This window comes from Chamaea fasciata, unplaced genomic scaffold (assembly GCF_029207755.1).
Source record: "Chamaea fasciata isolate MVZ Bird 193981 ecotype frontalis unplaced genomic scaffold, bChaFas1.0.hap1 SCAF_4, whole genome shotgun sequence".
NCBI lineage: Eukaryota > Metazoa > Chordata > Aves > Passeriformes > Sylviidae > Chamaea > Chamaea fasciata.
The window spans coordinates 17,920,665-17,933,678 of record NW_027094089.1 but is presented as its reverse complement, the minus strand read 5'-3'; the positions used below and the strand labels follow the sequence as shown (position 1 = coordinate 17,933,678).

The following is a 13,014-nucleotide window of genomic DNA, read 5'->3' as shown; positions in this document are numbered from 1 at the left end:
TGTGTCTCACAGCAGTGCGTTCACCTGTGTGCTGAGAGCTCTAAGGCACCCACAGCTAGGATGGGATCCAGGGCCTTGAAAGGCCTGTTCTGCCTTTGGTGTTTCCTGGGGTGGTGCTCCAAGTCCCTGCGAGCAGCTGGGATTGGTAAGGATGAAGCACAGCTGCAGCTCTGCCTTCTCTTGCTTTGCCCATGAGGTCCATGGGCTATACTGGGAGGAAGGGCAGGGATGTGAGGGCACCTGAGGGAAGTCTGCTGCCCCAGACTTACCCTTCTGATCATCCTGTCCCTGTGCAGCAGAGGAGGTGGGTAAGTGTGAAGCACACAACAGGTGAGGGCCTTTTTTTCTTTCAGTATCCACAAGAAAAAAGAAGTCTCTTTCTACCCTGAGAACCATTTTTCTTCCTCTGTTACCAGCTCTTGGACCCTGTGAGACCCAGTTGTCACCCAGGTCTCCCCCAGCGTGTGAGCAGTACAAGAACTACACTGGCATTCTTCTGCCCTGGCTCAGGTTTTGACATTGGCTGAACTCCAGCAGCTGCTCCAAGCCCTTGTCAGCTGCTGCTGCACTGCCACCAGCTTTGGGGCCTGAATGTCAAGGAGGGCAAAAATGTTTCTGCAGGCTGGGGTGCATCAGCTTGTATAAGACTGCACCAGCAGGTGAGCCCTCAGAGCAGCAGCAGCACCTCATTTGCCCACTTCAAAACACAAGACTTCCCAGAGCTGCCTTCACTCTTGAGGCCTTGTTTGTAGACACCCAGTGCTGCCCCACAGGTGTCGCTCAGTTCTTGCATGTGTGTCACAGTCCAAAAGCAGCTGAAGCTGGGAAAAGCAACGGGAAGAGATGGTGTCAGTCCCCACCAGCCCCTGAGCCTCAGGTCCCACACCTTCCTAGCTGCCCTGGGGTCCTGCTTGCAGGCAGAGTGTTGCCTTCAACCACAGGCAGGCTCCTCTCCTCTTTGTGAGACTCAACAAAATGTTTTTCCCTTCCCCTACATTGTCTCTTCGGCAGGACTTGCCTGCAGCAATTTCCTCTCTCAGTCCTGTTACACTGATGGCAGAGGTGAGGTTGCCCAGCTGTACTTGGCTACCAAGAAAAGAAGGGGAAAACTCCCGTTTGGAGCCCCCCGGGCTTACCCAGTGCAGGGTGGGCCGGAGGAAGCAGCTACCGGCAGTTCAGGGCAGCCTAGTGCTGTAGTCAGGCAGGAGATACAAGCAGGCCAGATCCCAGATAACACCATCCCTCCCGGTCCCATTCCATAGTATGAGACTGCCTTAGGAAGGCAGCTCCAAAATGCCATCACCCTTCCTCCAGCTCAGCTGTGCAGCAGAACCACTTGGGCCCCAGCCACATTTGACTCAGCAGTCGCTGTGCTGCCATCAACACAAAGTGCAGCCAGTGCAACTTCCTAACACTTGTCCTACTAATTTTAGCTCGACCACAGCAGCCGGGGCACTGCAAATGCCCTGCTTCCCTCCTGAGCCTGCAGGGAACAGCACAGGACAGGCAGGGCTGGCACCCGGGAGGGCTGGCAGCCATGACCTCAATTTCTCTGCCAAAACTGCTCCCTGACACAGTGGTCAAACTCCTCCTCCACCCTGTCCAACCCTTTCAGGAGCACTGTGCTCCTGCCCTGCCAGGGCACCGGCCGTCAGCAGCTCTGGCCTGAGCGCTGTGTCCCTGCTCCAGTCACACCAATCCACCAACCACCTTCTCACTGGCCTCCCCCTTCCCGACCTAGGAAAACTAAATATAACAGCAAAGGTCTGGCCTTTTGCAAAAGTCCTTCTCCTTGTTCTTTAGTCTTAGGTGCAGGCAGCTTTATTTTGCAATAAACTTACAGATAAATTGTGTATAAATATGTCTCTTGATGCCAGAGCACCAATGAACTCATGAGCAGCTGTTATTCAAAGCTTTGAGTAACCCATGCAATGCAACCAGCTCAAACACACAAGTAACAGCAAGGAGATATTTTCATTTCACATTTTTATTAGTAGACAGATGTGCAGAAAAGACAAAATATAACTACTGAAGGAGAAGACAACACAAAAATGCATCAGTTAATTCTTTATGGTAAATTATACTGCAGAAAAAAAGGAAAAGATCTGGGAGTTCAGCTAAGAAAACTACTAAGAAACCTAGTGTACCCTGCTGGTTTCAGAATGGTTGAAAACTGCATTTGAAGGGACATGTAGTTGCAAATGTAAACGCTAATATTGACTGAAACAGGAAAAAAGGGGTTAAGAAAAACCCAGAATACATAGAGCAAGTAAACATTTTTCTGCAATCTCTTAAATAGTTTCAAAAAAATCCCCTCATACTTCAGTTGTATCTCAAAAAAAGGAAACCAGCAAGTCAACAAGCAATGACACTGCACAGGACAGTGGGGAAGAGAAATTAATCTGGTTAATGTCGGAGCTCTCAAAAGAGGTGTTTTTTTGTCATTAAAAAAGAGTAACAGAAGAGTCATAATAATGCATCTTACAACACCAAGCTTGGAAATACAAGTCACTGGAGAGTATACAGTGAAGACGGTCAAAAGTACAAGGGAAATCCTGAAAGATGCAGTATCATTTCCAACCAAGTCATCAGCAAAGCCAGCGTTGCCACACTCTGCTCTTTCATCCCCCAGAGCTGCCTGAAAGTTGGAGGCTGGTGCCCCTGCCCTGGTGTGGCCCCCAATCCAGTCCTGCAGCCAGGTGCATCAGGGGCCAATTTGCCAACCCTGGTGCTGCCCTCACAGGGCTGGTGTAAAGCTGGGATTGCCGCACCCCGTCACTAGGCGCAAGGGAGCCCCGCTGCAGGCTCCAGAAAGCACCTGGGGCTGAGCCAGTCCTTGCAGGAAGAAGGCTGACACCTCAGGAGAGTGCGGCTGCCTTCCCCGGTAACACCCAAGCAGGAGGGCAGGCGCCCGAGGGAGCGCCGCGCACAAAGAATCGCCACTCGGGCAGCCTACACTACCTGCGCGCAGACGGATGCACCGCCGGGGCAGGAACTGTGTCTGCAAAACCCCACCAAGAGACATTTTGGAAACAGATCTGCCTCGCTCACTTCATGCAGAGTCCCGAGGGCCTCCCGCTCCTCTCCGTCCGGGCATGCACTCGGAGCTTTTGCTCAGTCTTGCCCCGGGACGCAGCCACGGAGCGGATCTAGAACAAAACTTGCTCCCACCGAAGCACCCCTGAGCGACCTGCGGCTGGCGACGTACCATGGAAAACCCTGAGATGCATGAGGGGAGGCGCAGGCTCTGGTCAGGGCGATGCCTCTGTACCTCTGTACCTGCTCGCCCAAGCAGGGCCAGCACCTCCAATCTGCTCCCGGGGCTGCCAGGTCCGGCTGCCGATCCAGGGCTCATGCGAAAGTGGAACTCGGGGACTGCACCACAGCCGAACACGAGCACCCTGCAACGCGGGGACGGCCGAGGGCCTGAGGAAGAGGATTCTGAGACTGGAACATGCAGGATCCCCCTGCCCACGACGGAGAGCTCTAAGGTCTGCCAAGGGCTCCGAAAAACATGCGTGAGGCGGAGCTGAAGCACACTGCTGAAGTCTGTCAAAACCTGCTGCCGGCCTGCTCCGCTGTGGGGCTGCACACACCACTGTGCCCCATGGAGCCGGGCAGGGGAGAGCCCAACACTGACCACCTCTGCCCGGCGGCACAGACAGCCTGGACACCCTGCGGGCACCAAAGCGAGCTCCAACCTCTGCCGGCCCAGCGGGCTCTTCTCTGAAATTCTCTGGGAAGTGCATGCAAAGTACTTCTCTTAAAATTAAAAAACAAAACAAAACAAAACAAATCTATTTTTGCTACCTCTTACCACTCTGCTGAAAAACCACAGTTTTTCAAAGAACTTGTTTCCATAAAAATGCAAGCGCTAGTGCAGAACAAACAGAATTCCACTCTTTTAGGAGCTTTTCTGTGTGTAGTTGAAACCCCAATCTGTAACTTCAGCTTCCATGTTTACACAGATAATTAGAATGGAAGTCTGTGCCTATGAAAGGTGGGCAGAATTTCAGACATCTTCAGGGAGCTAGGAGCTCACACTGTAGCACTTGGATTGTCTTTTTTGAAATCATAAGCATTTTTATTTCCTATATTGTTAATTACCTTTTCTGTGTAGACAAACCCACCCTAAGCAAGTGCGTGTCAAGAGCTTTTAAGCTCAGCTGTGCAGAGTCGCACCTGACCACAGGTGACCTACACAAGTGACAGAAGGCAGCTCCAGATGCACAGGGCTGGGGCTGCAGGGAGCAGGGGCTGCCAGACAGCACATGGGAGGAGGCTGCTGGTCTGTCCCACGGCCAAAAATAAGTCCAACATGAATAGTGGCCCTCTGGGCAGCAGGATGCACATCTACTCTTTTCCTCCAGAGAGGGGCAGGTGGCAGCAGATCTCAGCAGAGCAACTAAACTGAACTTTTTCAACCCTATCCTATTCTGAAAAAAAAAAATTAAAAAAAAATAGCAGCCCAGGGCTCAGTTGTAAAGATGTGAAGTGTTAAGTGTTTATTTCAGGGTTCATATCACAAGCCTTTTCCAAAGACAAAGCTGATTGTGCCCTCTGGGGTTCCAGGGGCCAGCTATTTCCTAACTTAGCAGGCTGAAAAGGAGTACTGTACCTTTCAGTGACATCCCATCAAGCTCAACACACAGCAGCTTTACACTCTCCGCCCCACACCTTATAAAGGAAAAGCCACCACCACAAGGATAAACGAATGTACACATGCTATTATTGTAAATGGAGCAGCTAAACCTTGGCAATTTGCTTTGCGGGGATTTTGTTTTCTTCCCAGTAAATGCAGCACTTTGAGCTCCCAAAAACTCGGCTTCCAATGGGTTTGTTCCAGCTTTAAATACATTGAACATCCCAATGCAAGACTGTATTTAATTCAAGAATCTAAACACGAGCAAACCTCTTTTGCTGTGAGCATTTTGTAGAGAAGTGAAAAAGGGGAGTTTCTTTTTTAAAAAGAAATTGTAATACAGTAATGAAAGGGTTAAGAATGCAAGAATTCAGACATTCTGTGGAGGGTCTCTAAGAGGTCCATAAAAAAGGAGCAAACAGATCCATACAACAGGAGACAGCAGGAGACAAAGTTTTGTGTTGGGTTTCTTTTTTGTTTTTTGACACCCCCCCAAGCCCGCCCCCCCCCCTTTTTTTGCTGGACTGCTGCTAGGTTACCGCTGCTCCCTTCTGGCCTGAGTCGGCAGGGCAGTACAGGGGCACAGAGGGAGCAGGTCACGACTCCTCGTTGCCAGAATCATCATCATCGTAACAGTCGGCATCCTCCTCCTCCTCGTCTTCATCATCAATGTCGTCATCGTACAAGTCGTCGTAAAGCAAATCTGAACTGTTGTCATTGGAAGGCACTTTAGTTTTGATGCAGTACTCTGCCAGTGTAGTGGGGACCTTCACGCCATCCTTCTCTGCCTCAGCTTTGGTAGCCAAAACCTGTTTCCTGTGGGGAGGAGGACACAGCAGGAATGTGAGCAGGGCTGTGTGTCAGTGGCTCAACTCCCCCGCCCTCCCCTCCAGGCCCTGCCCAGCCCTCCTGGCAGCTCAGGGACAGGGGAGTTGAGGGTTGAGGGAAGCACCACAGGCAGCACTGGAAACAGATTTGGTTCCTGCAGCCCCAGACTTGGGAGCACGTCAAGGGTGTTTGCAGCACACATGCTCTCAGCAACACATGAAATCAGTCATTCCACAGGCTCTACACACTAGAGAGACCTACAAGAGGCCAAAGCAAATTCCATTCACTACCATCAGAATAGTCAGGGATTTCCTATGATGATTTATTGACTCTGCTGCTGACAACTCTCTCACAGCATGCTCAAAACTGCAATTCCCACAAGCCTTTGGCAGCTCTCAGCTCCCACTGGAGGGTCAGACCAGCTGGGGCACATGGCAGCACCCCAGGACCCAGCCTGGGGCTCAAAGAAGCCAAGTGTTTCCCATCACCCTGGGCTAGGCCTGGCTCCTGGATCCCAGCAGGGAGGAGCAGATGGCAGCATTTCCCCTCGCCCACCCACTGCCCATCAGTCTGCCATTCCCTGTGTGGAGTGCACCCAGCTCCGCTGGAGCCAAGGGAGCTGGAGGATTCCCTGCACAGACAGAGCCCTGCTGGCCCCATCCAGGGCTACATCCTGTCTGCCCAGCTAGCAGAGACAACGCAGGTGCAGCCTCATGCCAGCAGACCTGCTCCAGGCTGGGCTGTCCCTCCACAGCAGCCCTGGCCCACACTCACATCATCCCCCTGCAGCTCCTGACGAACCATGGACTTCTCCAAGTGCAGCACTGAGCACTGCTTCCAGCTAATCCAACCCAGCTCTGCAAGCCCTTGACAAATACTGCTGATGCTCCTTTGGAGGGACAAGATTATGATTCAAGCATATATTAAGCATAGAAATTAGTAGGATACAGTCAGTTTGCATCACATCCCAAGCAATGCAGGGCTTAAAGACAAGCAGGGACTTTGACTGGGATTTACTAGTAGCCAATAGGTTTTACAGAGCATCATAACAGATTAGGCTGAAGAAAGAACAATTTAAAGACCAATAAGCCCAATCCTCTTGCCCCAGAAGTTTGCACTGCTTCTGTGTGCTGAAAATTCTGGAGGGACCTGAAGCATGGACTTTGAATAGGACAATGAAATTAATTTCCAAATTAAATTCTGCTGTGAGAAGCTGGTTTCAGCAAATTCTGGAAGCAGTCTGTTTGACAGGATTCAAAGCAGAAGGCGGGTAGTCCAGCATCACAAGTGGCAAATCTTACCTTATGATTTCAGCATACTCCTTGTCTTTTCCTTTACTGTCCCTCCATTTCCTGAACATGACTGATGCATCCACATTGGCTGGGGAGAACGTGTTGGGCTCATTAAGCAAAGAGATTACACTCAGTAAGATAGTCCTGAAAGAGGTAACCACAACAGCAGAGTCAAAGCTAATGCATTCATGGATTTTGGATGTCCACAACTTCTTTAGACTTTTTAAACTTGTTTGAAGTCGAGTCTTAAGCTGAGGACAGTGTTTTTTAAGCAAGAGAGGGTATTTATGAACCTTAGACCCTGGACATGGGCATAGGGAAGGTGACACAACACAAACCTCCTGTGACTACAGACCATTGTGTCTGTGCATGTGCTTGGGAGAGGGCAGAAGGCAAAACTACAATCAGACCAGAATTCAGCTTGTCTGCACTATCCACAGATGGTGTGGGGCTGGAAATCTGCACTGTGAGCTGTTCCTGGAGGCTTGCAGCCTCCAGCAGGAAGCCAGGCTTTTTGCCTGCTCTGCACAGGGAGAAGGACCACTACGACCCAATGCCAGCAGAAAAGGCTGCACTACTTTTCCCCTGCCCTGCCAAGGTGGCAGGAGGCTGAGGTTGGGGAGGACTCTCCTCAACTCATGCCCCACTCAGGCCGCAGCAGCAGCTCTTGAGCACAGCAAGGGTAAGACAGTGCAGATGCTTTTCAGCGCCCAGGCAAGGTGCCAGGGCCCAGTGGGATTCAGCTGCTGGCATTCAGCAAAGCCAGCATGAGTCAGTCACCTAACCCCTGGCAGGCAGGCAGGCAGACAGTCTCCCAGGATTTCCAGCCAGATGCCATGCTTTGCTGGCATTTACCAGCTGCAAACACCATCCTCTTGCCCAGAGCTTTCTCCTGCAATTCCTAGAACCCTTTGCACTTGAGAGACACAGCCTTTGCTGCTCACGCCGTGCCCCAACCAGCACAAACACCCACATCCAGCCACCAGCTGTAGCTGCCACCACAACAGTGCCACCCCTTCCCAGTGGTCCTGCCAGCAACAGCTTCCCTGGTTGTGGAATGGACAAACACGGGACAGGGAATAGTTTTTGAAACACAGCATTACCTAACAGCCACTTTGCAGACCTTGATTAAAGGAGGCTGGGAGCCGCAGTCATGTTCGCACTGGTTCACGGACACGTTCAGAGCACATCTACCAGATCATATATCTGGGTACAGTTCCAGGAAATGCTTGGTCATTTGGATACTAAGTATCTTGAAAGGTTTTGAAAATAAACACTTGTATCTGAACATACTGTTCAGTACAGCTATCAAGAGAGTCTCACAATTAATTTTCTAAATTATATAATTCTGTACGAAAAGAGAACAGCAGCTCTGGAAGAAACTGTCTCATTGGACTGGAATGATGGACATGAGAGATCATTTTCTACTTCATCTCAAGAATTTATTTAAGAGCCTTTGTATCTCTGCAAACAGGCCAGCATGTCAGCTCCAGCATCATGCAGCAGCTTTCATGTAGAGCAAATGAAGTCTAGGGAAGGCAAAGGACAGGAATTCATGTCTGGATTTAGTATCTGCTCTACCACACTTCTATCAACAGTGAGCAGAAACCAATTTTCACCGCAGTGTTCAGACACCAAAGTCACTGCAAAGCTACTTAAATACACCAAGACAACTCTACTAGAAGTGAAACTCTCTGAGCTCTTCAATTCCCATCCAGCACATTAGATCAGCTCCATCACTGCTGCTATCTTTAAGAGCCGGATGGTGTCGTCCACCTCAAACCCGGTTGCCATGAACAAGGTACAGTAACAGAAAGGCATCCCAGCACGGGGCATCTGACAGGACTAAAACCACTGAAAGAATTCAGCCATGTGGGACTGAAAACCGCAGCACCCGACACAAACTGCATAGGCTGGATATAGGCTGAGTCTCCACGATATTGTCAGGGATCTGTCTCCCCTTCAGACAAGATGGCTGTAGCATGGAAGAGCAACCAGCAGAAGCTCAAGGAAACAGATCTGTTAAGGACCCTTTTTTTCTCATGTATCAATGCAAGAAGGCTCAGAAACAGACCAGTTTCCTCCCAAAGAGACATGATACAGATTGCCTGGTTCTCCCAACCAGCATATCCTATTATGGTCTTTGCTGAAAAAAGATTTTTTTCTTTAAAATTCCAGCTGCTATCCACATTGTAGCCTCTCAAGAGTGACCTCAAGAGGGAGGTGTAGATTGGTCCAAGTACATTTTTGCCCTCTGGTATAAAGTTCAAAGTTTTAGGCTAGGCTGCACTGACACGTTACTACATCAAGCTGTTTGTGGAATCTGCCCAAATCTTAGGCAGCAAAAAAAGCCAAGAAAAACAGGAATCCTCAAGAAACAAAGCAACAGGCAGACAGTACATCACCTATCCACAGGAGATTCAGGTGTACCGGTACATTGAATAGTGCGCTGAGTCCTGGCCTGTGCAGCTCAAAGACAGAAGAGATGTGGAAAAGGACAACTAAAATGATCAGAGAGGCTCAACCCTGAACCTTGCCACCAACTCACTCAGTTCCATGGGACACAGGAAGCAGTATTCTCTGCCAAACAGATCAGAACTTCACATCCTTCTGGGTTTTGCTGTGTTTATTCATGCCTGCATCACCTAGCTCCCAGTGATGGGAAAGTCCATACTGATTGTGTTTAAAGAAGAAAATGAGCCTGGTTGACACCCTTACAAGTGGAAGCACAGGTGAACTCTGACAGTTGAAGAATGATTTTTCTTCTTCAGACACTTCAACACTACTCATCTGTGGGCAAACAGTTAACACCTGGCAGGATTTACAGAACCCAGCAGCTGAGGAAGCAGCTCCCTCCCACATCTTCAGGCCCTCTGTCTCCTGTCTGACACTCTGAAGCTTTCCCAAGCTAGAATGGACTCAGCAGGATGGCACTCCACCCAACGAGTGATAGTGGTAGCAGGCTAGAAGTGAAGAACCAGCTTTATTTTCATTTGCTGATACATTAATTTGCTGAGGAATGTTTTGATCTGTCACCCTTAAGCCCAAGATGTCTCAAGAGCATTAGCACCAAAAACTGCAACTGTGGTGAGGGAGAGCAGAAATTACAGAACAAGCACCATGAGAAGTTCCGTGTCAGTCTTTAAGGCTGAATAGAATGAAATACTCAAAATGTATGTGTGATATATGTAATTAATGCCCAAAGCTGTTTACTAACTCTGAGTTAAGGCTTCTCACCTAGTTTATTCTTTATTTGACAGCGTCTTGTAATGAGAATGAAATTCAGCTGCTGTTTCAAAAACATGGACAGGTTAGGCCTTGAATACTTCTGGTACTGAGAGGAGGCTTTGATCCTGTGGGAGACCCATGGAAAGAGCTCTCACTGGAGCAGCCTGTCCTTGAAGGACTGCATCCTGTGGAAGTGTGACCCACACTGCAGCAGTCTGGGGAAGACTACTGCCCATGGGGTGGACTCGTGTTGGCAGAGTTCATGCAGAATTGGCCCATTGTGGGAGGGACCCCATGGTGCAGCAGGGGAACACTGCTCATCCTTAGCAGCAGGAGAAACAATGTGTGATGAACCGACTGTAACCCCCATTCCCCTACCCCCATACTCTGCTGGGGTAGGAGGTAAAGTTGGGAAGGAGGGAGAGGTGGGGGGGGCGGGAAGATGTTTTTAAGGTCTTATTTTACTTCTCATTATCCTGCTCTGATTTTGTTGGTAATAAATTTAATTAATATCAGTAACTGTCGTCTGTTTTGTCCGTGATGGTGTTTGGTGAGTGATCTCTCCTGGTCCTTATGTACTGCAGAAGAACATCAGAAAAATGAACAGGTAGGTAAGGCTACAAAGATTGGAACAGCTCAGGTAGACTAAGGCTGGCAGCAAAAGGGTGAGCTATTTCTAGCCCCAGGCCACATCAGGACATCTAGGAAGGGGTGCACCTGACCATGGATGCCACCACAGAGGTTATCCACAAATGTGAAATGTGCTGCCATCAAGCAAGCCACATGAGTGAAATATCCCTGGAATAGAGGGCAGTGGCTGGGTTTCCAGTATGCTGAGGCTGGCAAATAGATTACACTGGGCCATTGCCACAAACATGCCAAAGGCAAGAGTTACATACGCACTATGGCAGAGGCAACAACCGGCTGGAAACGCACCCAGTAAACCATGCCACTGCTTGGAACATGATCTCAGGTCTTGCGAGACACATTTTGTGGTGACAAGGTACCCCAGAGAGAACTGAATCAGGCAATGGGACTAATTTTCAAAATAATCTCATAAACTCTTGGGCAAAGAAACATTGACCGAATAAATCACATCCTTTACCACCCACAAGCCTCTGGAAAGACTGAGAAATGCTGAAGACTATTAAGAGCTTTAGGTAATGGGACATGGAAGCACCAGGATACAAATTTCACAGAAGCGACTTGGCTGGTAAATGCTAGGGGATCTGCTAACTGCACTGATCCTGCCCAAACTAAGCCCACAGACACTGTGGGAGGAGATAACGTCGATGCACTACACACAGGAAAGTGGCTGGGGAAGTCAGTGTGCATTTCTCCTCCCATGGGAAAAGGCAAATCCATTCATAGGACTGTCTTTGCCCAAGGACCTTGGTGTACATGGCGGGTAATATGGAAGGATGAAGAGACCCAGTGTGTACCTCAAGGAGATTTAACCTTGGGGAGAAAAAAAATTTGTGTGAGTATTATGTTGCAGGAAGTAAAGGAGCAGGAATGACGTGACCTGACAAATAATGAATTTTGTGAGGAGAAAGGAGAATGTGATGATGATGTGAGCCAGACTGGTGCCCAATGACCAAGTGTGCTGCTTCTCCTGTCCTGACCACCCATCCTGATGGAGTAGAGCATAAGTCATGGATCTGGAGGGGTGGCAGAAGCCACGAAACAGAATAACCTGTAAAAGGACAGGTTAAGGAAAATATATGTTTGTTATAGAAATGGTTCAAGGATGTAGTTTGGGTTGTATGTGTCAGTAAGAAAGGATTCCAGTAATGAGAAATAAATACAATGGGACAGTTGGAAGATACACAAATTATGTGGGATCCAAACATGACACAAATGGTATGGAATAAAGAGTGGAGATTGTATTCAGTCTGGCTGAGCTGTAGCTCATTTTCCCTTAGCAGCCCTCAGTGCTTTGCATTCATAGCTAGAAAGGTGCTGATAACACACAAGTGTTTTGGCTACTTGTAAGTAGTGCTGGCACAGCACCACTCCCACTCCCCCACCAAGGAGCTGAGAGGTGGCAAGATCCCAGGATAGGACAGAACCAGGCCAGCTGGTCCAAATTAACCAAAGGGATATTCCATACCATATAACATCAGTTCAGATACAAAAGCTAAGTGAGAGATGAGGAATTGGGGACATTTGTTACATTACAATGTTTGCCTTCTGGAGCCACTGGCACAGATGCTGAAGCCCTGCTTCCCGGGAAGTGGCTGAACATTGCTGACCAATGGTAAATAGAGATTCAGTGGTCTTCCCCTTCGCTTATTCGCACACAAGTTTTTGCTATTGATTAGTAAACTGCCTTATCTCAACGTACAAGTTGCTTTCTGTATTATTTTTCTCTCCCCTGTCCTGCTGGGAAGGGGAATAATACAGCAGTTTGATGGGTACCTGGAAGTGATTACACATACTTTTTCACTAGTTGTACTTCGAAGAAGATAACAGTGACTGAGAAAGGCTTCAACATTTGAGATGATTTGCCTTTGAAGTATGAAACCCTGTGAACAGAACAGAAGGCTCTGCACTGTCAGCCCAGTATGAGGACACAGCAGCCCAGTATGTTCAGACAGACTGGTAAGTCTGGTTCCCACTTGATTCAAGCCCTAAAACCTACAAAACCTTAAATTCCCTCCCAAACCTCTCCCAACATAGGCATTAGAGGTGACAGGCCTTTGAGGTCACCACTGTACAATATATTTACGGTTACCTGACATTTTGGGTAGGGTTCCACCTCTCTGATGGCAGCTCTCCACTTTGTGGGTCATCTACAGGTGGGTGAAGAATTGAAATACATACATCTCCATTCTGCAAGACAGAAAAAAACACTGAGAATAGCTTGGCTGGAGGCTGAGGCCTCATGACTCAAATCCACCACTCTGGCTGTCTCCTGAGCAGTTTGATCTTGTTGATATGACCACCCAGCTGCCAGTAAAAACCAACAAGGGCTGGAAATGGTTCTGAATTTTTCGTGGATCTACTTTATACCCAAGGATT

At 48.8% G+C, this 13,014-nt stretch overlaps 1 protein-coding gene across 1 annotated transcript in view; it reads right to left on the bottom strand.

Annotated features, from left to right (window-relative positions):
- Positions 1 to 1,977: 1,977 nt before the first annotated feature.
- Positions 1,978 to 13,014, bottom strand: part of UBE2R2 (ubiquitin conjugating enzyme E2 R2) — a 57,937-nt gene continuing 46,900 nt past the window's right edge. Inside the window, exons 3-5 of the mRNA XM_066180901.1 lie at positions 12,728 to 12,825; positions 6,772 to 6,906; positions 1,978 to 5,458 (exon numbers count right to left, since the gene is read on the bottom strand). Coding sequence (XP_066036998.1) covers positions 5,239 to 5,458; positions 6,772 to 6,906; positions 12,728 to 12,825 — 453 coding nt within the window. The 3' untranslated portion in view covers positions 1,978 to 5,238. The remainder of the gene's footprint in view (positions 5,459 to 6,771; positions 6,907 to 12,727; positions 12,826 to 13,014) is intronic.